This window comes from Pongo abelii, chromosome 8, assembly GCF_028885655.2.
Source record: "Pongo abelii isolate AG06213 chromosome 8, NHGRI_mPonAbe1-v2.0_pri, whole genome shotgun sequence".
Lineage (NCBI taxonomy): Eukaryota > Metazoa > Chordata > Mammalia > Primates > Hominidae > Pongo > Pongo abelii.
Window position 1 is genome coordinate 120,887,013 of NC_071993.2, and position 21,666 is coordinate 120,908,678.

The window sequence follows — 21,666 nt, forward strand, 5'->3', positions numbered from 1 at the left end:
ACAAATAACTCTTAAAACTCAACAATAACCAGGTGCAGTGGCATGCTCCAGTAGTCCTAGCTACTCCAGAGGCTGAGGCAAGAGGACAGCTTGAGGCCAGGAGTTTGAGGCTGTACTGTGTTATAATTGCACCTGCGAATAGCCACTGCACTCCTGCATGGGCAACCTAGTGAGACCCCATCTCTTAAAAATAAAATAAAATAAAACAGCAACTCAAAGTACTGTAATTTTTTTAAAAATAAGAAAAAATAAAATACAAACTTAAAAATGGACAACGCAATTAAAAAGTGGGCCAAAGATCTGAACAGACACTTCATCAGAGACATATAGATGGCAAATAAGCAGATGAAAAGATGTTCCATATCATATGTCATTAGGGAAATGCAAATGAAAACAAAAATGAGATGCACCTAAGAGGATGACCAAAATCTAGGAAACTGATACCAAGTGCTAGTGAAGACGTGGAGCAACAGGAATGCTCATTAGTTGTTGGTGGGAATATAAAATTGTATAGCCACTTTAGAAGACAGTTTGGCACTTTCTTGTAAAACCAAACATACTCTTATCAAGGATTGAGATTGCTGGGTAGTATATTTACCCAAAGGTGTTGAAAACTTAGCCCACAGAAAAGCCTGGATCGGGATATTTATAGCAGCTTTATTCCTCATTGCCAAAACTTGGAAGCAATCAAGATGTCCTTCAGTAGATGATGGATAAACAAACTGTGATACATCCATACAAAGGAATAGTACTCAGTGCTAAAAAGAAATGAGCTATCAAGCCACAAAAAGATATGGAAGACCCTTAAATATTACAAAGTGAAAAAAACCAATCTGAAAAGGATACATATTGTATGATTCCAACTACATGACATTTTGGAAAAAGCAAATATGGAGACAGCAAAAAGATCACTGTGCCAGGGGTTTTGGGGGATGGAAGAATGAATAAGCAGAGAACAAAGGATTTTGGGGACAGCAAAAATTTTGTAGGATATTACAATGATGGATATGTCATTATACATTATACAAACCAAGGAATGTACACCACCAAGAGTGACCTTAATGTAAATTGTGGACTTTGGGTGATTATAATGTGTCAACGTGGGTTCATCTATTGTCACAAATGTACCATTCAGGTGAGCAATGTTGATCACGAGGGAGCTAAGCATGTGGGGATGGCAGGAAGTATATGGGAAATCTCCATACCTTCTACTCAACTTTGCTGTGAACCTAAAACTGCTCTGAAAAATAAAGTCTTGGGCTGGGTGCGGTGGCTCACACCTGTAATCCCAGCACTTTGGGAGGCCAAGGCAGACGGATCATGAAGTTGGGAGTTCGAGACCAGCCTGGCCAACACAGTGAAACCCCGTCTCTACTAAAAATACAAAAAATTAGCTGGGCATGCTGGCGGGCGCCTGTAATCCCAGCTACTCGGGAGGCTGAGGCAGGAGAATCACTTGAACCCGGGAGGTGGAGGTTGCAGTGAGCCATTGCACTACAGCCCAGGCGACAGTGTGAGACTCCATCTCAAAAATAAATAAATAAATAAAATAAAATCTATTAAAAACAAACAAAAAAACAAAAGACACCAGAGCAAATTTTATATTAATTTTATTAAGTATACATGTCATATAAAAGTTTCATCTCATAATTTTAAAGACACATAATTACTTATATATATAATGCTTCCATCTACTTTATTAATTATCATTAATCCTTTTGGTCCCTGAATCTGCCTTTGCTTCCTCTTCTAAGGCTTGATGCAGAATATAACTGCCTATGGAGGGCAGGGGACAAGAAATTAAGGGTCCCAGGGAGACCCAGTTTCAGTTATCCTTGATGATGCTGAGAGGCATTCAGCACCATGAACATGTTGTTCAAACATAAATGAGAAAATAAACTATCTGAACAATCTTCATGAGGTTTTTCCACACAAAGTGTATTTCACATTTCTATAGATTTAACTACTAACAAGCTACATCCAAGGAACTTAACTACTACTGAATCCTCGGAGGTATCATCAATATCCAGCTTCCAATTTCCACTCTCTAAAATATTTCTCCATTGTGCTCCTAGATTTCCAGGTGCCAACATTTACAGTAGGTATGATTTTCTGGGGCTTCAGCCACTGGACAAAGCGTTTCATTTCTAGGTAGCTGCTGTGTTCACTGTAAGGAATTCCTGTAACACCAAAGAAACGAAGTTGTACACTAAAATCAAACTAATTTAAACTTTCACAATCCTAAAATAAAATAGAATAAAACAAAAGAGAAAAGCAATCCACAGTATTTTTGTCAAAAACCCCTCAGTGCTTTAGTTCTGATAGGAAAACTTGTTGATATCTTTTATGAATAATAAAGATTAAGACACTAAAATGATACCGATATGGTTTGGCTCTGTGTCTCCACCCAAATCTCATCTCAAATTGTAATCTCTGTGTGTTGGGGGAGGGGCCTGGTGGGAGGCCATTGGATCATGGGGGCAGATCTGCCCCTTGTTGTTCTTCTGATTGTGAGTTCTTGGTCAGGCATGGTGGCTCACGCCTGTAATCCCAGCACTTTGGGAGGCCGAGGCGGGCAGATTACCTGAGGTCAGGTGTTCGAGGCCAGCCTGGCCAACATGGTGAAACCCCGTCTCCACTAAAAATACAAAAATTAGCCAGGCATGGTGGCACATGCCTGTAATCCCAGCTACCGAGAGGCTGAGGCAGAAGAATTGCTTGAACCCGGTAGATGGAGGTTGCAGTGAGCCGAGATCGTGCCACTGCACTCCAGCCTGGCGACAGAGCGAGACTCTTGTCTCAAAAAATTAAAAAAAAAATAAGATAGTGAGTTCTCAGGAGATCTGATGGTTTGAAAGTGCATGGCACTTCCCCCTTTGTGCTCTCTCTCACTCTCCTGCTCCACTAGGATAAGATGTGCTTGCTTGCCCTTTGCCTTCTGTCATGATTGTAAGTTTCCTGAGCCCTCCCAGTCATGCTTCTTGTTAAGCCTGTGGAACTGTGAGTCTATTAAACCTCTATTCTTCATAAATTACCCAGTTTTAGATAGTTCTTTAAAGCAGTGGGAGAATGGACTAATATAGATATGAAACTTAGAACATTCAAAAATCGATTACCTTATTGTGTCTATACTTAATAATATGCATTTCCAGAGAGTCCTATTTCATTAGATTTTTCTTATTGAATAATTCTTCCTTCAGACACTTTACTTAGCTATAGGTTTCAAGAAAATATGGAAGAAATATGAGTCAAATGTGAAGAATAACAAGAAGACTCTCACTGATTTGTCCCCAAGCTTTGCACACATAAAAAAATAGGAAAAAAAGAAAAAAAACACACCCTTTATCTTCTTTATTGAAGATCAAGTACCACAGAGAAAGGTGAAAAGGGTCCTATTTTCAGTATACTAGGGTCTTTAGAGGCTGAGGGTAAATCACTGGTCTGGTGACACACCAAACATGTTTCCATCAGCTGTCACTGCAATAAGCCAACTCTGAAGGCAGTGGTAAACCTCCTTCAAGGATGAAAACAGGCCAAGTCTGTATCTCCTGCTGTCACCACATCTAACCCATCATCTTCCTGCTCCCAATCTCACATTGTCATCTATACTTCCAGTATGCAACCACAGTAGTCCTTTCAAGTAATTCTGCAATTTCCTCTTAATATCACTGATCACAAAGTGAAATGATCTGTTTTCATTAATGTCTATCTAGTAGTCAAGCTCCTTTATATCAGTTTACAATGGACTAGATACAGGATTAGAGTTGTAGAGAGATAAAAACTCTTGAATTATTAAATTCTTTGGTGCCTGTTTTTGTTGGATTTGAACTTTACAACATTTTTTAAAAATGTAAAGTAATTATAAACATTAAAAGTGAGAAAATTTAATAACTATACCATATATTGAAATGTTTCCTTTGGTCTGGGGAATAACATCTGCTATTCTAGTGAACTTGTTAGAGTGTGTCCATCCTGTAGGTCGAAACGCCAAAATCTGATTGTATTTCCCACCACACTTCTTCAAATGACTCTGTAAGCCCTGTTAAATTAAAATAGCATATTGAGGTCAATGGAGACGAGTTATATGGAATAAAACAGACTGATTCAAGATGTTATATTGGCACAGGCATGGGGAGTTTTCACTTTTTAAGCACTAGGTTCAACAACCTAGTGCTATGCTTCTAAAAAATAATCACTGAAAAAAAAATATATAAAATATTTTCTCCTTTTCTTATCTGAAGTTAAACAAGTATAGTCTGGAAAAAAAAAAAGTATAGCGAGACAACTTTAAACACAAGCAATTAGGTATATGCAAATTACAATTCTGATAGCTACCAAAAACAAAAACAAAACTACTCTCCAAATCTTACTCTACAGAGATAATAATATCAACAATGGTAAACACCAATGCAAACATATCTCCATGCATATACACCAAAAGGGGATAGCTAGGTGGATAGAAATAATTTTATGTGTAATGGCATTATACTCAACACAGAGATACATTTTACAGCTGCTTGATAGCATTCTTTTCAGGTGTTTATGCCTTTTACCCTTTAAACATGAACTAGATTTATTTTAAAACTTTTCATACCACTATTGTTGGAAGTAATATGCTCCCCTCATAAGTCTTGAGTAGAACAGAACTTCCCCAAACTAATCATACATGATGACATTTGATAAAACTCTTAGAAAATCAATGACTGAAGTTCAGTCTTCAAAAGATAAGAGAAATCCAGTTATAAATAATAATGGCACGAGGGATACAAAAAAATCTAATACTTTTGGTCTGAAGACTAAAACCCATAGTTTCAAACACTTAGAATGAATAATAAAATTCATTTTATTGATGAATTGGTAACAATCCTTTGATCTTTTGTATCAAATAAGAGCCTTTTATTAATTAGAAGTGAATATAAAAATACCTACCATAAGACAACCATATTTCTTACCAATTACTATGCACACCAAGAAAAGTTAAAGTTATTGATACGTAACTAAATTTCCATTTCAATATTCTTGGCTCTGCAAATTTGCAAGTTTTTGCCTTGCTTAGTCTAGGACCTAGCTAATGTAATATTATTTGTTTAATCACTATTCCTTCTGCCCTTGTCCTCACAAAGAAAGAAAATAATAAGAAACTGAGGTTTAGAGTAATTATACATATAATACATAAACTGAGTCCAACTTTCAATACACATCATCAAACCTGTCCATTCCTATTTCTCTCTGCAAAACCATCCAGAAGAATTAAATGATAACTAATATTTGCTTTTTGTGGGACAAATTAGAGTTACCACAAAAACATCATTAACCTGTACCATAAACAAAAACTTTGGATACTATCATATAAGCCAAATCTACAGAAAAAAAGACTACCAGCAGCTACAAATAGTCCATTAACCACAATCTGAGAACTATTCTCATGAGGAAATTTATTAAGAATAGTTTAGTCAATATGAAATCCCTGATTTATGACTTGTCTCTCTCCGTTTATTGGTAACCAGTTTGGGAGAAAAACACTTTTAGCAATGTTACTAGAATTATTTTTTCAGCATGCAAATAACCATCTATAACATCATTGTTATAACATTTTACCACAAATCAATCAATCAGGTTTAAATCAGGTGGTAGTCAACTATGTAGCACATACGTGAACTTGGGATGTTGAACTAGATAGCATGAATTGTATTTAGAGCCTTTCAAAGGCTTTCAGGCATGCCCTGGGCACCTTGAAAACTGTATTAGGATTACCTTTTCACAAAAAGTAATTATCTCTCATGAAACACAACTTTTGGCTGGTAAAAAAAAAAAAAAAATGGGCTCTAATTACAAACATCAGCTTCTGCTCCATCTGTATTTTGGGGATAAGAACTCTTCTGAGGCCGGGCGTGGTGGCTCACGCATGTAATCCCAGCACTTTGGGAGGCCAAGGCGGGCAGATCACAAGGTCAGGAGATCGAGACCATCCTGGCTAACACGGTGAAACCCCGTCTCTACTAAAAATACAAAAAATTAGCTGGGCGTGGTGGCAGGTGCCTGTATTCCCAGCTCCTCGGGAGGCTGAGGCAGGAGGATGGCGTGAACCCGGGAGGTGGAGGTTGCAGTGAGCTGAGACCAAGCCACTGCACTCCAGCCTGGGCGACAGAGCGAGACCCTGTCTGAAAAAAAAAAAAAAAGAAATCTTCCGAAAATATGTGGGTAAATGAGGGACAGGGGAGGAAAAAAAACTTTTCACAATATGCCGTTTTATGGTTTTGTTTTTACCATTGTGAATGTATCACCTATTCAAAAACATTTTAAAATATATTTCCATTATCATTGCCAGAATGTTTAATAAACAAATAGTAAAAGAAAAAAAAAGAAGTCTTCAGAAAATGTGATCAATACCCAGTCACTTTAACAGAGGAAGAGGAAGGACTATTGAAGGCAATACCAGTAAATATCCATTCTGGTATTACATAGTTGCTAGGGTCAGTGTGGAGGACAAGAGGATACAGACTTCACTTTCTGCGAGCTTACAGCCTAGTGGGCAGGAGGTCAGTAAACCCCACCTTCTAATGGAAACCACCTGCCCTTTCTCAGCTTTTTCTATCTCTCATCATCTATTACGCCATCAGCACCTAGGAGCCTTACAGACTGACCTTTTCACAAAGAACTTGTGTTTTATTATAAAATCCTAGACATGGAAACATACAGACTTGACGACTATCAAAAATATAGATTTAATGACTCCAGATCACTCCTCCAAGGACACTAGCCTCAAAAAATCATTCAGAATCAACATTTCTGAGTTATTAAAACCAACTTGAATTCCTGTATTAAAAAGTTATACTTAGGCCAGGCGTAGTGGCTCACACCTGTAATATCAGCACTTTGGGAGGTTGAGGCGGGCGGACCACTTGAGCTCAGGAGTTTGAGATCAGCCTGGCCAACATGGCGAAACCCCATCTCTACTAAAAATACAAAAATTAACCGGGCATGGTGGCACATGCCTGTAATTCCAGCCACTCAGGAGGCTGAGGCATGAGAATCGCTTGAACCTGGGAGGCAGAGGTTGCAGTGAGCCAAGGTTGCACCACTGCACTCCAGCCCGGGAAACAGGGCGAGACTCTGTCTCAAAAAAAAAAAAAAAAAAAAAATACATTTGAGTTTGTAGTAGTGAAAATCTAAATCTTGTTTAAGTTGGGATTTGTAAATATATGCTGTCTACAAGAAGGCCATATGCATCAGAACGCACAGTCTGTACAGTGGTAGGTTGTGACAGAACTGTCAGAGAGGAAGAGGTGGCCCTCTTCCTGTTCAAAGTGGATGCACTTCATTACCTGTTTTTCAGATCTTGCTCAGAAATCTTACTTCATCAATTATTCTCTTACCTTAGATTCTCCCTGTCCCTTACAACATAAAAATCCTCATCTCTGATGGCCAACAAACAAGCCACCCTCCTTTGGCCACCAAAGTATCCAGCCCCTCTTCACACCATGTTCTAGTCTTCCTGTCTCCATTGCCTCACCTCTCATTCACTCTTTTTATTTCATAAACACAATAGCAAATGTGAAAATACATTGTTTCATGCATTATGTTCTAAATTTATTTTAATATACAGGTTTGATGTATTCAATTGCCAGGTATCAAAATGTTAGTACGTGGAATAAACCTTAGTTAGTATATGAATAAATCTGACAAATAAGCCCCCAAATCTCAGCAAGGTCATATTATATGTCTTAACTTACACCTTGGAACTAATCCTCAAACTTCCTCTTAAGATACACTTCCACTATTTCATTTAATTGTCGCAACAAGTAAACTTTCAATATTTATCAATCTAGAAAGGCTTAATATTAATACAGAATAGAACAGACCTGAAGTAAAGTAAGAACTTCTTAGATTCTTCACTCATTTCCCCACTCACCCAGAAAGAACTGGAAAATGATCTTAGAAATTGAAGGTTTGAATGACCAGATAGCTGCATACCTTTCCATTTTTGTTCCTTCCTATATATTAGTTCTCTAGTTCCTAAACTTCTGGTGGGCATATGAATTACTCTACAGAGTTGCACATCTAGAAAAACTATGAACATTTAAAATTCCTCTTAAAAGATTGTCTAGGACAAATTTTACTACGGGTGACTCTATTATAATTGAATTCCTCTAAGTTAAATGTAGTTTAAAATAATCAGATTACCTTTTTTGTTCACCCTAAAAGATATATCTCTTGAATGCTTACCTTAAAATTAATTTGCATCATTGGGAGAAGGTGAACCAATGAACTGCACATGTCGGTAGTGATGAGTGAATTAATTTCTGGTATATTGAGGCACTGTAGAGTTTTATATTTTTCCTGGGACATGCCCACTTTTGAACCTAAAACATCAGCAATGGCTATGGGCAAAAGAAAAGATTAAAAATAGTAAACTAACAGCTTGTGAAAAAAAGTTACAGCTTAAGCAAATTTTAAGGTAAGAATTTACCAAATAAAAGGAAATTCAAAACATTCACACTTTTACCATGATATCTCAAAAAGGCTGAATCATTTTGTTAGTTTACTGTGTGGAATAAATTGTGAGAAAACCAAATAATTTATTTTTAAAGGCTTATTATTTACTATTTAAAAACTGCAAAAGTGTATAGAAAGTGGGTAGAGGAAGGGAAGGAACTAAATTTGAAGAAGTTAAAAGCCCCAGCTTTATCATCTTTAATGTTTGATATAACATGGCCATACGTAAGAAGAAATGGAAAGTATTTTGCAAATTAGTACAATACTACCTGGACAAACTAAGTTATACATCCAGAAATCATTTAGGAACAAAAATTAAAACTGATTGCTAATATAATTATTATCCTCAAAGAATGCAGCAATACAACTATGCATTAATCATCTTTCAAAGTTTACTAAATAACAATGTAGCATGGGCAGCTGCTCTATAAATTTCTTATATCTAGAAAGCCTAAATTAAACACACTTATCAAATGTTTCCCTAAAGTCAAACCTTTCAAAGATTAAATGTTTCAAACTGTCAAATTTTCCTTCAACTTCAAAGGTAATATTGAATCATTACAGGAAATAATTATCAAATGCAAGAGTAGAAACTGAAAGAGTTTTATGCAAAAAGAATATGATCTTTATAATATATTAATGTAAATTAGATACACCTACCACTCACCTAGGAAGACTTTCTCTTTTCCAATAGAGTAAGTGCCACAGACAACAAGAGCATGTGGGTTTAGAGTTACAGCCTCAAAGGCAGTGTTGATGGCAAACCGGATAACCTCTTGCTGAGATGGAAAGGTGTATTCTGGGCTACAATATCTGTGATATGGAAACATGGTACTTACTAAAAGAACAATAAAAAAGCCATCACCTTAAGCTGGATGCTATTTTAGAAAACAAGCATTAGCAACTTACATACAACAGCAGTATAATATATTAACACCACAAGTTATCTCACTGCCTGTGGTTGGAATTATTTACCAGTTACTCCTAACTTATGATCAAATTGTAAGTTTTCAATATATCTTTTTCATTATATTTATCACTCTCAAAAAATTGTCTTTTTGAAGACTTTTTTCTCCAAGAATATTTCTAGCAAGCCAGCTATTTTAGTTATAAGTTATAAACCTCAGTATCTTTTAACTCCAAACACTATCAAGAAATCATATTGATAAGGACTATATTTGGACTAAAGACTGACTTAATAAAAAATGATTAAAGTAATGAAACTAAACATGAATTTAGTGAAACAGTTTAAAATCAGTTAATATTGACATGGTTGACATTAATATAATTTCTTACAGACACAAAATATATATATATGTGTATATATATGTACATGTGTATACACACACACACACACACACATACATACAAATACAACAGATCCAGTTGGGTCTATCTGCATGCAATATAACCCAGTGAAAAATTAAGCTACTATCTATCTATCTATATTTGAGATGAAAAGTAAGTACTTTTTCACTAAAAATGTAAGAAACTACAAAAGCCAAGGAAACATATTTTTCCCAATTTTCAGAATTGTTTTTGCTAGTCAACCACTAGAGAAGAGGAAGAATAACCTTTCTCCTATAAAAACCCATGAGGAAATTCAGAATCGTATCAGAATAGAACTAGGTAACAAAAAAGGGTTTTTTTTAAAACTTATTTTCTTAATTTATCTAGTGCTTAAAACTCATATAGAAGAATGGAAAAACCAGTTATAGTGTGAGAAAACTGGATGCGGAAAGACCATCTTTTACTAAAATATCGCATCCAAATGTACTTCTCCTTGAAACAGGTTGAAATGGTTAAGATAATTTCTAACAAGTTGATGAGATATTTTAATATATAAAATCACATCATATACCAGAAATATATACAATTTTTATTTACTTAATAAAGCTAGGGAGAAATACATACACAGTTAAAATGTAATGGCTTATGCCATTATATTTATAGTACTCAGGAATTCAAAACAGTCACTTATAAATTATCTTTTTAAGAAAAGAACAACAGCAACTTTGGATACTCAAAAACAGAATCATATTTTGACCTCTGTCTTCTCTTCACAATTAATAGCTACACAGTTACTCTGAAAGGACAACTTAAAAGGGTGTCTTCCTAAAGTTTGCTCCTAAGTTTTTCTTCCTTGTTTCAGTAACACAATTCTCATGTAACATATTTTCAAAAATAAATCACAAAAAAAATGAGCTGTAGTCAGTTAACACATGCAATCTCAAATTTGCCCTTAAGCAAGTATATATATATTTTTCAAACAGCATCCCTCTGATAAAGAGCCTTAAAATAATAATTGGCAATAAGCCGTCATTTTGATAACCATAATACAGAGAGCAAAGGCTGTCAGTGGGAAAAGGAAGCACACAAAAAAAGCCTCTCTTACGTGGTATCTAAGTACAGCATATGGACTTTCTGGTCCGCAAGAAGAGAACGTTCCATGCTGGGATCTGCTCTGAAGTCTCCCGTGTGTAATATGACAGTACCATTAGGAAGATAAAAGAGGATCATGACAGCACCTGGACAGCTGAACACAAATTTCAAAGGAATGTTCATAACACAGGCAAGCACCTAAAGGAACAATATCTATTTCAATATCAACAAGTTAGCACACTTTATTAGCTGACCACAATGACATAGCATTGCACTACAGGAAATGCGGCATTTCAACTCAAGGAAATTTACATCATAAAAAGAACTGGTGTGCAGGAAAGGCAGACCCAGGTTGCTCAAACTCCACACATTCCCAAGAAAAGCATGTCTTCAGGACTGGCCCTTGGCTGGCTCCTAGGAAATGAACTCTGAACCCTAGGAATATTATGCCTGGTAAGACTGTTTTGTATGCCTGAGACATTGAACTATGTGATACTAGCTTGACGCTAACTTTGTGATCTATGGTGAAAACCCCATAAAGTTGACTTTAAAAATCAGAACTCGGCTGGGCATGGTGGCTCACACCTGTAATCCCAGCACTTTGGGAGGCCGAAGCGGGTGTATCACCTGAGGTCAGGAGTTCGAAACCAGCCTGGCCAACATAGCAAAATCTTGTCTCTGCTAAAAACACAAAAATTAGCCAGGCGTGGTGGTGCGCGCCTGTAATCCCAGCTACTTGGAAGGCTGAAGCAGGAGAATCACTTGAACCTGGGAGGCAGAGGTTGCACTGAGCTGAGGCTGTGCCATTGCACTCCAACCTGGGCAAAAAAAGCGAAACTCTGTCTCAAAAAAAAAAAAAAACTTCAGAACTCAAACTGGCAATTAAAAAAAAAACAGCAGCAAAGTTAGCAGACAAAAACTTAAAGGCAACCTAACGTAATAGCTTGGCCTGGATTTTAGGTAACCTAGATTTAGTCTTCTTTCTCTTCATCTATGACCTCTATGTTACAGAGGGCTAACATTCTATGGAAAGTAGAAAGAAGCAGAGTTGATAGTTGTGTTTTGACAACATGAATGCTGATGGTACTTTATATTAAAAGAAAAAAAGAGGGAAAAATGGAGGCCATTTCCAAGAAAAAAAAATCTTCCAAATCTTTAATATCTAAAGCCTGAATGATTTCTTAGTTTAAAGAGGGGTAGGGGGAGATAAAACCGACCCTCTAGTATCTGAATGGAATACAAGCTGTTAATTTATGTAAATGATAAATGATACTAAAGAAAATGGCAAAATGTTATCTTGCAAAGAACAGCAACAACAATATGTTAAAGTATTTTAAAAAATAAGATGGAATCTCAGATGTCAAGTGTAGTAATTTAAACTGGATAAAAAATGGGTTAGATAACATTTAGAAGATCCATTTACTTTTAATCTCTGATTCTATAATTGGGCACATTATTTTTCAAAAGGAGAAACATCTTACTCAAGTTTTAAGAAATATCAAGCATATTAATTATAATGAAAAAAGTTATTAAATAATCATGCCAATGTGTTGTCCTTTTGAACATTTAAAAAATGTGCTATTAAGATGACTTTAATACTTACTGATTGGCATCAAGCAAAACAACTTTGACACCATTCACGATACATTCAGTGTCCAGTGGCAATGGGTGAATATATTGTTCTTGCACATGAAGCTTGTTCTTCAACAAATTGCCAGTTATCTGCAAAACAGGACGTGCTTATTGCTGATGCAGTAAAACACTAAATATTTTATTTCATACCTAGTTTAGAACCATAGCATCTTAATAACATCCATTTTCCTGTTTATATTTAAGTAAACACTCCACAATGCCAGGAAGAATTTCCTATAATGGCTGTGCCACTACTCTGCTTGAACATCGTCACTGACTTTGCCTCATCTGTGAAGAGTCCATCCTTCCCACCATGACATACAAAAGCCTGAGTGATCTGGTTCCAGCCCGTTCCTGTGGGTTTGTCTCCTGTTATTCCCTACCTTGTGTTCTAGCCATTTTGAATTATCTGAAGTGGCTGGAATGGGCATATTTCTCAGGTGCCTGTGCCTTCACATAAACTTTACTCTCTACCTAGAATGCTCTTTCCTCTGCCTGGTCCCGGAATCAGACAGATTTGCATACAAGTTCAGACTCTGCCATTGCTAGCTCTGTGACCTGGGGCACGTCACTTAACATCTCCAAACCCCAGGTGCTTCATTAATAAAAAGAATTCTTGAAGCATGCTTCAAGAATGCTGTGAAGATTAAATCAAATTCTAGTTCAAACCCTTAGTAATGAGCATTAAAATGTTCACTTTTTAATAATTAGTTCGAGGTATCTTTTACCACAAAACTGTGTCTAACCTTAGCCCAGGACAGGGTAAAGCACTCTCTTCTCCCTACTCCTAGGTACTCCATTCATTTTTCTATTATGATACCAATCCCAATGTGGCATTATTTATGAATGTTTCCTCTGGAGGTTATAAGCTCCTTGAAGCTCGATACAGTCATGTCCCTCAGTATCTGCAGGGGACTGGTTCCAGGACCCCCTGAGGACACCAAAATCTCAGGATGCTCAAGTCCCTTATATAAAATGGCATAGTATTTGCATATAACCTATGCACTACCCTCTTTAAATCATCTTTAGATTAATTATAACACCTAATACAATGTAAATTCTATGTAAATAGTTGTTTTACTATATTTTTTAATTTGCATTATTTTTCATTGTATTATTTTTTATTTTTGAATCTTTTCGGTTGCAGTTGGTTGAATCCATGGATAGGGCACTCACAGATACAGCAGGCTGACTGTATTTTACCTTGAGAATCCATTTAGGCTTTCAGTGAATGTTTAGTAAATGAAACTTCTTGTTTTTAGCACATCGTGAAATAGTTTATCTTTTGTTTCCATGTAATAAAACATATGTTTTCTAAAAACTGAAACTTGACATTAACTCGTTTAAGTTTAGAACTTTTATGTGGAATATGTTTTCTCATATTTTTTTCTAGTAGAAGGAAAGATCTTACTGTTTTAATTATTATTTTTTAACCAAATTGCTTAGAAATTCACAGCATTCTACGAAGTCAAAAGTTAGAATACTAAAACTTACCTCACTACAATAAACTGGAAATGTGAAGTGTTTAGACAATCCAGCATAATGATCAGAATGAAAATGTGTGAGAAAATAGGCTGTGCAACCTTCAACCACGCCATACTGAAAGGCATCAACTGTAAAGCCGGTTCCTGCAATAAAAATACCGACACAGTAGGTTGAGCAAGAGCTAAGATACCCAATTTGATTATAAATACTGAATGAACCCTCTAACCTCTTTACCTCTTATTTCCAATTTAACTGTATTTAAAAACTTATACCACATAAATTTAGCAAAAGGTAATACTAAAGATGAAAATGTCTTAAAAGTTTCTACCAAGTACCTCAGTATAGAGACTTTTATTTGTGAATAACTGCACCAAAAAAATTTTTTCTAACTCCAGGTTACAAACCAATTACTTCTTTGTTTTAACTAACACTTTCATAATACTTAGCACTTTACTTCTGCAAAACAGCAGAAGGAGAATGCTAACTTTCTTCTAAAACATGAATTCTCAATGGGGGCAGTATTGATCTAAGGAAGCCAAAATGGTTGAAGGCCAACATAATCTCACATATGAGACAAACAATGTATCTACCATCTTTGAATTTCGCTGCACAGTTGAACTAGAGGAGGGGGGGTGGGAAACAAGAAAAGAAATGCCTAAAAAGGTTCCTTAGAGGAGCAGTGATGAAGAAGAGGTTGAGAAATACTGTTCTAAAATGTGCTCACGCAAGAAATAATTACGTGTACTGACTGGCGATGTGCAAATAAATAAGCATAACTTCTCAATTCTATTGAGGCTTATCAACACACAGTTTTAGGATCATTTAAATTACAGAAAATTGGCCAGGCTTGGTGGCTCACGCCCATAATCCCAGCACTTTGGGAGGCCAAGGCGGGCGGATCACGAAGTCAGGAGATCGAGACCATCCTGGCTAGCACGGTGAAACCCTGTCTCTACTAAAAATACAAAAAAAAAAAAATTAGCTGGGTGTGGTGGCGGGTGCCTGTAGTCCCAGCTACTTGGGAGGCTGAGGCAGGAGAATGGCGTGAACTCGGGAGGCGGAGCTTGCAGTGAGCTGAGATCACACCACTGCACTCCAGCCTGGGCGACAGAGCGAGACTCTGTCTCTAAATAAATAAATAAATAAATAAATAAATAAATAAATAAATGAAGTACAGAAAATTAATCAAAATAATTATTAAAAACATCACTGATGTTATGAAGTATATAAATGCTCTTCTTTACATAAATATATTTAACAAATTATAGATCTAGAACATCAATAAAGCACTTTAAAAATCTTTCAGCAACCAAGTATATTTTGGCAGCAACCAAGTACATGAAAGGGCAGAGAAACTAAGTTCTAATACGGTTTTAAAATTTTTGGCATATACTATGATATGTAAAACCTGTGACATTTCCCATCTTTGAAACTATTTAGTACTTTGTATTTCTCACAAGCACTTAGAGGCTGCCTTTTATTATAGTTATTTACAGAGATGCCTTTCCTCCTTTTGTATTAAGCTGAATCCCTACTCCTCTCTTACTAATCTTTCTATAGCCCGTAATATCTACCTAACTAGTATAGTCGCTTACATAGAGGACATGTTTAATAGAAACTTGATGAATTGAATGGAGCAAAAAAAATCAAATAGGCAAAAACCAAATCTATGTTAGAGGCTCATGAAGTATCACAAAAGCAAAGGAAACACATACAAAAAATTGTCTCATACACACACACACACACAACGTGCAATAAACACAAAGTTCAAAAACGTTGTCTTTGTTGATATATCGAGTATTGATATTTCAACTTACCAGGTATTTTCTTATAGAATGGACATGTCTTTTTCCTTGGTCCTCCTACATTAGATGACTCTGGGATTTTCTTGTTGCCCCTTTGCAGCCCACCATGAGCTGATTTTGTGAAGACTTTGACTTTACTTAAACTGACTGCTTCAGATTCTGTATTAAGGTGATCTGATCTCTTCTGATATGCTCCTTCCTGCAGTGAATTTGACTTTCTGCGTCTCTTTTTTTGACGCTGTGACCTCTCACTAGAAAGTTCCACAGAAAGCTGACTCTCATGTAAATTACTTGCATCAAATTCTAAATCACTTAAAGATTTTTCTGCTTTCCTCTTGCATTCTGAGGACCTCTTTTTATTAGGACTTGGAACTGGATTTAAGTTTATCCCTTCTAATGCACTTTCCCCTAGCAATTTCTCTTCTTTTCTTTTGGGAGGTAGTCCAAAATACACACCTATATCCATTTGCTTCATTACCTTGGTAGAAGGATGTCTTGCATTACACTTAAGACCAGAAGGCAATATTTTCAAATACTTAGAAGCAGGTGTACTAGACAAGTTTTCTGCATTTAAAATTGTAGCTTTACCAACTGGCACACCCTCTAATGCCTTTCTGCAGAAACATGCTGAGTTAGTATTATTCTTAGCATTCAAGTTCTCACTTGATAATTTTCTAATTTTACTTTGGGTTGGTTGGGAAGAAAGATACCCTTCTCCCTGACTTTCAAAAGGTTTCAACATTAAACTCTTAACTAACGGAAGAGAAACTTGATTGTAAACAGATGATTCTTCAATTACTTGTTTCTGTCTATTTGATTGAGCTGAGTGAAATTCTGGCTCATCAGGTTTTGCTTTAGTTGTCTGATGAACAGAAGCAGCAAGCTTCCCTGCCAATGCAGGTGGAAACAACACAAAATCACCACCAGTACATGCCAGATCATAAGGCAAAGCACTCTCATTATTTTGGGAAATAGGTTGAGACAAATCATTTAGACTATTGAATCTATACAATCCTTCATCATACTTATCCTGAGTTAAGAAGCTGTTCACTTCGGGGCAGCTCTCATCCTGGTCCTTCAGTAAGGGACCACGTTGTTTTTTTAAAAAACCACAGCTGTCATCATCTTCTTCGAGGCTGCCATCTTTTGAGCTTTCGGTAAAAAATAGTTGTTCTTGTGAATCATCCGGTTTTTCATTGATATCATGAGTGTCTTCATCACTTTGAAGTGGAGAATAGGAGATTTCACAGTCGCTAAAGTCATTTTCTGGCAATGGCAAATTTATGTGTTCTGAGTTGTTTGCAAGACGCAAAGCAACTCCTACCAGTTTGTCATTCTTAACAAATTCTGTAAACTGTAGAGCTTGTTGGGATGTTTGGATATTAGTAGAAATCTTTTCACTGGCTTCAGTTGGAGATGGAGACTTTTTAAAATACTGTGTCATCAACAAGGGATCATTTGAAACCGAGTTATCAGTTTGGTTCTGATACGAAGACCATCTTTCCTCAAGGCTACAAAGGATGCCTGACTTAGTCTCACTGAAACTGCCACCTGACGCAGGTGATGGGCTGCTAAAAGGATGATCACCAGCCCTGCTTTGAGCTAGCAGGAAGTGAGTGTATCTCTTGTAATGAAAAGGAATGGTTGAGGTACACAGAAGACCATCAGGACACTCTGAAATTTTAATACAGAAAAAAAATTACAGGATCAAAGCATAGATTAAGCTTTGACAACATTAGCAGTATAAATTGGGTTCCATTATTTAACATTCACATTGCATATAATAAAAAGTAACAATTTTAATAAAATTAGTTACAATTGTTGATACACTGAACAAGTTTTAGATTCTATTCTAAGAACAGAATTTGAGAAATTGGTTCATTATAAGGCTTTACTAATTTGGAAACTATTCCCTATCATACTACCATGATTGAGAAACTTTCTATAAGCCATCTTGGCATATCCCTGTATATGCTAATTTCCAGATTTATCAAACAATGACACCTCCCTCCCCTCAAAAAAGATGTTATACTTGTTATATTAAATTAGAAAACTTCGTGGCTTACAACCTAACTTAAAAATGCCTCTTAAAAGCATTTGTTATAGAATGGAATTTAATTCAAGAGCCATCTGAGAGTCTATTCAAAGGAGTTTAGTGAAAAACCAAAAGAAAAATTTTTTGAGGTGGCTTCATCTATAAGACATTTCACCCTAAGGTCTTCAACCATGGACTCCAATTTCCATTCTTGATTTTCAAGTTACATGAAAGCAAATTACTACCAAATTTATGAGGTTTTCACTTGCTATCCTTTTCTGGGAAAGGCTAATGCCAAATTTAAAGAAGAGGGTTTTTTTTTTGTATCTTCATGCAGTACTTTAAAATAACTACAGGTTAATAATAAAATGTATTCTGAATCATAGCTAACATGAAAGCCATATTGAGTATTTTTTTACTTTGCTGAATTTTAACTTTTTCAGATTAAAAAACCTATATATGGAATATAAATGATTTTAAAATATATAAATCATCACAACAACCCGTTCTCCATATATATTCCCAGTAGGATTTTCTACGTTAAATACTTATTACATATTTTAAAAGATAAAAACATAGCATACTTTTATTATCATTTGACACGTTTTTTGTTAGAATCTTAATCACCTAGGACTCCTTCACAGTTCCTCTTCCTGTATACATTAGCATGATGACTAAAACATAACCATATTTAGAAACCACACTATATCTATACTTTTTTTTTTTTTTTCAGGCAAGGTCTCACTCTGTCGCCCCACACAGGCCGGAGTGCCCTGGCATGATCACAGGGCCCTACAGCCTCAACCTCCTGGGCTCAGGTGATCCTCCCACCTCAGCCTTCCAAGTAGCCCACCACACCGGGCTAATTTTTGGTAATTTTTTTTGTAAAGACGGGGTTTCACCATGTTGCATAGGCTGGTCTTGAACTCCTAGGCTAAAGTGATCCGCCTGCCTCGACCTCCCAAAGTACTGGGATAACTGGCATGAGCCACTGTGCCCAGCCTATTTATAGTTTTCTATGGAGTTCCACAAAAATAACCAATTGGGGCCAGGCGCGGTGGCTCATGCCTGTATTCCCAGCACTTTGGGAGGCCAAGGCGGGCAGATCACGAGGTCAGGAGATCGAGACCATCCTGGCTAACACGGTGAAACCCCGTCTCTACTAAAAATACAAAAAATTAGCCGGGTGCGGTGGCGGGCACCTGTAGTCCTGGCTACTCGGGAGGCTGAGGCGGGAGAATGGCGTGAACCCAGGAGGCAGAGCTTGCAGTGAGCCAAGATAGCGCCACTGCACTCCAGCCTGGCCAACAGAGCGAGACTCCGTCTCAAAAAAAAAAAAAAAAAAATAACCAATTGGACAAGTTATCTGACTTTTAAGAACTTTCATCTATAAAATGGCAATACTACCTACCTTATATGGTGATTGTGAAAGTTGGGTAAGTAGACAGTGTGAAAGTACCCAGCATAGTAAGGATTCAGTTAACATTTATGGAAAATAATCCAGATACTTAGGAACTTTTATGAAATAACACAATGTATTGAAACTGTTTTCTAGTCTGCCATTTGCTTTACAATTATACCGTTGACTGGTACGGTGTCTCCCTGTGTCTCATCTTTTAGTTTACTGCTTGCCTTCCTTGTTTCACTGAATTGGTATGTCTGACCTAATGAAGACTTTTTAGATTATTTAGAAACTGCTACATTTTCTGCAGTCTTACCTGTTTCAGAGCGTGGTGGAGAATCCAAACATTCAAAAACATGCCATCGAGGCGTTTGCCCTATCAATGAGGAAAAAGGCATCTGGCAATTTGGACAGTATCCATCATAAACTGGACGTATTTTTGGGGACACGTGTTGGCTTTTGTGGGTTCTATAGAGTTTTCCTGGAGTCGTTTCCTTGTTTTGGGTCTGCTGAATACCATCTCCACAACTTGAATTCTGCCTAGAAGCTACAGAAGTCTGACAATCTGCATTTTCAAGGGGCATTTCATGGTCCTTCACCTCTTTAGCTTCTGTGGCTCTTTTTCTGTTTCTATTCCGTTTTGACTGGTATTTTCCATCTGTTGCTTTTTCAACAGATTTTAGAATATTTTTAGAGCCATTATTTGGATCAACTCGTTTTGGTTTTCTTTTAGATTTGTATTCCCAAATGTCTTCTTCGGAAATGTCTTCTAACATGGCAAAATGATTTTATCATTCAAGAAGTATTAATCTTAAGTAAATTGAAAGTCCATTTCTTGTCACAAAAAGTTATATAATTATTTTGCTGAGAAAAAAAACAAAGGTAACAAAACCCCCACCAACTCAATGGGAATCTGCAGTGTTGGTAAGGAACATACTGGCAAACTACAAACCTTGTACCTGACAACACCTGCTATTCCTTTTATACTACAATGAAACTAAGATAAACCTATCACAGCAGTAGCAACTGTAAAGTTCTCCATTATGGGTGCTATTTCATTCAAATACCTTGTCCTTTTCCAGGGCTTGATTCATAAAAATAAGAATAATACTTCAAAAATTAAGCACTAGTGGGAAATATAGGTGCAACAGCTTAATCTTAGAACGAGCTTTGTGACATTGTTATGAAGCTACTGTCAGTTCTTTCAAGTGGACAACCGTCCAAATAATTCATAAATCCAACCACAGTCCCTGGACAAGGGGCTTAACAGGTATCCCAAACACTAAATGACTATCTCAGTTTACTAACAAAACTAGTCACAACATAATCAAAGAGATATGTAATTCGCAAAAAACTGCGAAGTCACTGCTCTCATCCACGACTAGTGGATACTCAACCACTTCAGTTTCCCGGGACAGTCCATGATCTTCCTCCAGCAGCAATGAACAATCCCTGTATAGTGAACAAAAAAAGTTCAGATATGTGAAAAAAGTTCAGATATGTGAAAAAAGTTCAAATATGTGAAAGGGTGGGCTTCTATTGAGGTCTGACTCCGTATTGCACCCATGGTTCCGAAGGTGGCCAGCCCTCTGTCCATCTGACTCAAAACGGGGTCACACGCCAGCCTCTCCCTTATCTTTTGGCATTAGAGGCTGGAAGGCAGGAAGCGGGGCCTTAACCCTCTCCAGGTTAAGCACAGCGAGCTCCAAAAAGCCCTCAGAGTCCTCCCCTTCTGAAGACTCTGAGGCCCGCCCTCAAGGACCCTCGCCGCCGCCCACCTGCCACTCGGCACCCCAAGGGAGCCGCTCCAGCTGCATCCGCTCCTGCCGGCACCCCCATCTAAAAATGTGTTCGCGCCCGCACTTTCAGCACTCCCAGATGACAAAACGCTGTGTTTGTGTATAAGTGAAAGCCACTCGCGCCAGTCACTTCCAGTTTACAAAGCCTTCTCTCTGTGGGTTATCCCTACCCCCTTTACCTTTAGTGTCTTGGCGGGAACAACTTCCCGCTGCCAGTGCCGTGTCGAATCGGCGGATGCTGGTCAAAGAGAGCGACTTTAAAAATAATTTTTAAAAATACATTGCCCTTTTAAGTCCTACGGAATTATTGTATTTTATTTTTGTTCGAAAGCCCGCTCATTCCCAATGTGGAGGGTTGGGGATGGTTCCCTTAGCGCCTCTGGGACGCTGTCCCTGAGGACTTATTCCATGTTGAATCTGACGCTCTCAATGTCCAGGCTCGGCTGCGGCGTGGGGACCGAAAAGGGGCGGGGTGGGTCGGGACGGCAGTTTAATTAGGTCCCCGGGAACTGCGTTGATTTGGACTTTTGGCACTTGGACGTATGCTTTAAAAAGAAAAAAGTGTCACTGGCGTGGAGTGGGGCTAGTGGAGGGTGAGGTGAATGCGCCGTTTGGAAACCACAGGACAGT

At 37.3% G+C, this 21,666-nt stretch overlaps 1 protein-coding gene across 3 annotated transcripts; it reads right to left on the reverse strand.

Annotated features, from left to right (window-relative positions):
- Nucleotides 1-1,593: 1,593 nt before the first annotated feature.
- On the reverse strand, nt 1,594-21,377 carry DCLRE1A (DNA cross-link repair 1A). 3 transcript variants are annotated; one of them, XM_002821161.5, is made up of 10 exons: nt 21,216-21,377; nt 19,554-20,689; nt 15,813-17,474; nt 14,005-14,138; nt 12,482-12,600; nt 10,892-11,032; nt 9,164-9,309; nt 8,227-8,381; nt 3,898-4,039; nt 1,594-2,180 (listed from the first exon to the last, which is right to left on the reverse strand). In XM_002821161.5, the coding sequence occupies exons 2-10, from the start codon at nt 20,011-20,013 to the stop codon at nt 2,020-2,022; spliced, it is 3,120 nt and encodes a 1,039-aa protein (XP_002821207.4). In that variant the 5' UTR covers nt 20,014-20,689; nt 21,216-21,377; the 3' UTR covers nt 1,594-2,019. The 3 variants fall into 3 exon arrangements, with proteins under 3 accessions (XP_002821207.4, XP_024109570.3, XP_054378875.2); XM_024253802.3 differs by lacking the exon at nt 21,216-21,377 and adding an exon at nt 21,016-21,209; XM_054522900.2 differs by having other exon boundaries at nt 19,554-21,219.
- Between the last annotated feature and the right edge of the window lie 289 nt (nt 21,378-21,666).

Coding starts and splice junctions, on each gene's coding strand:
- DCLRE1A (XM_002821161.5), bottom strand. CDS start 20,013: ATGTTAGAAGACATTTCCGAAGAAGACATTTGGGAATACAAATCTAAA. Junction 12,601..14,004: donor TTCCAGTTTATTGTAGTGAG/GTAAGTTTTAGT, acceptor CCTGTTTTGCAG/ATAACTGGCAATTTGTTGAA. Junction 11,033..12,481: donor GTTTTGCTTGATGCCAATCA/GTAAGTATTAAA, acceptor ATTTGTGTTCAG/CTGTCCAGGTGCTGTCATGA.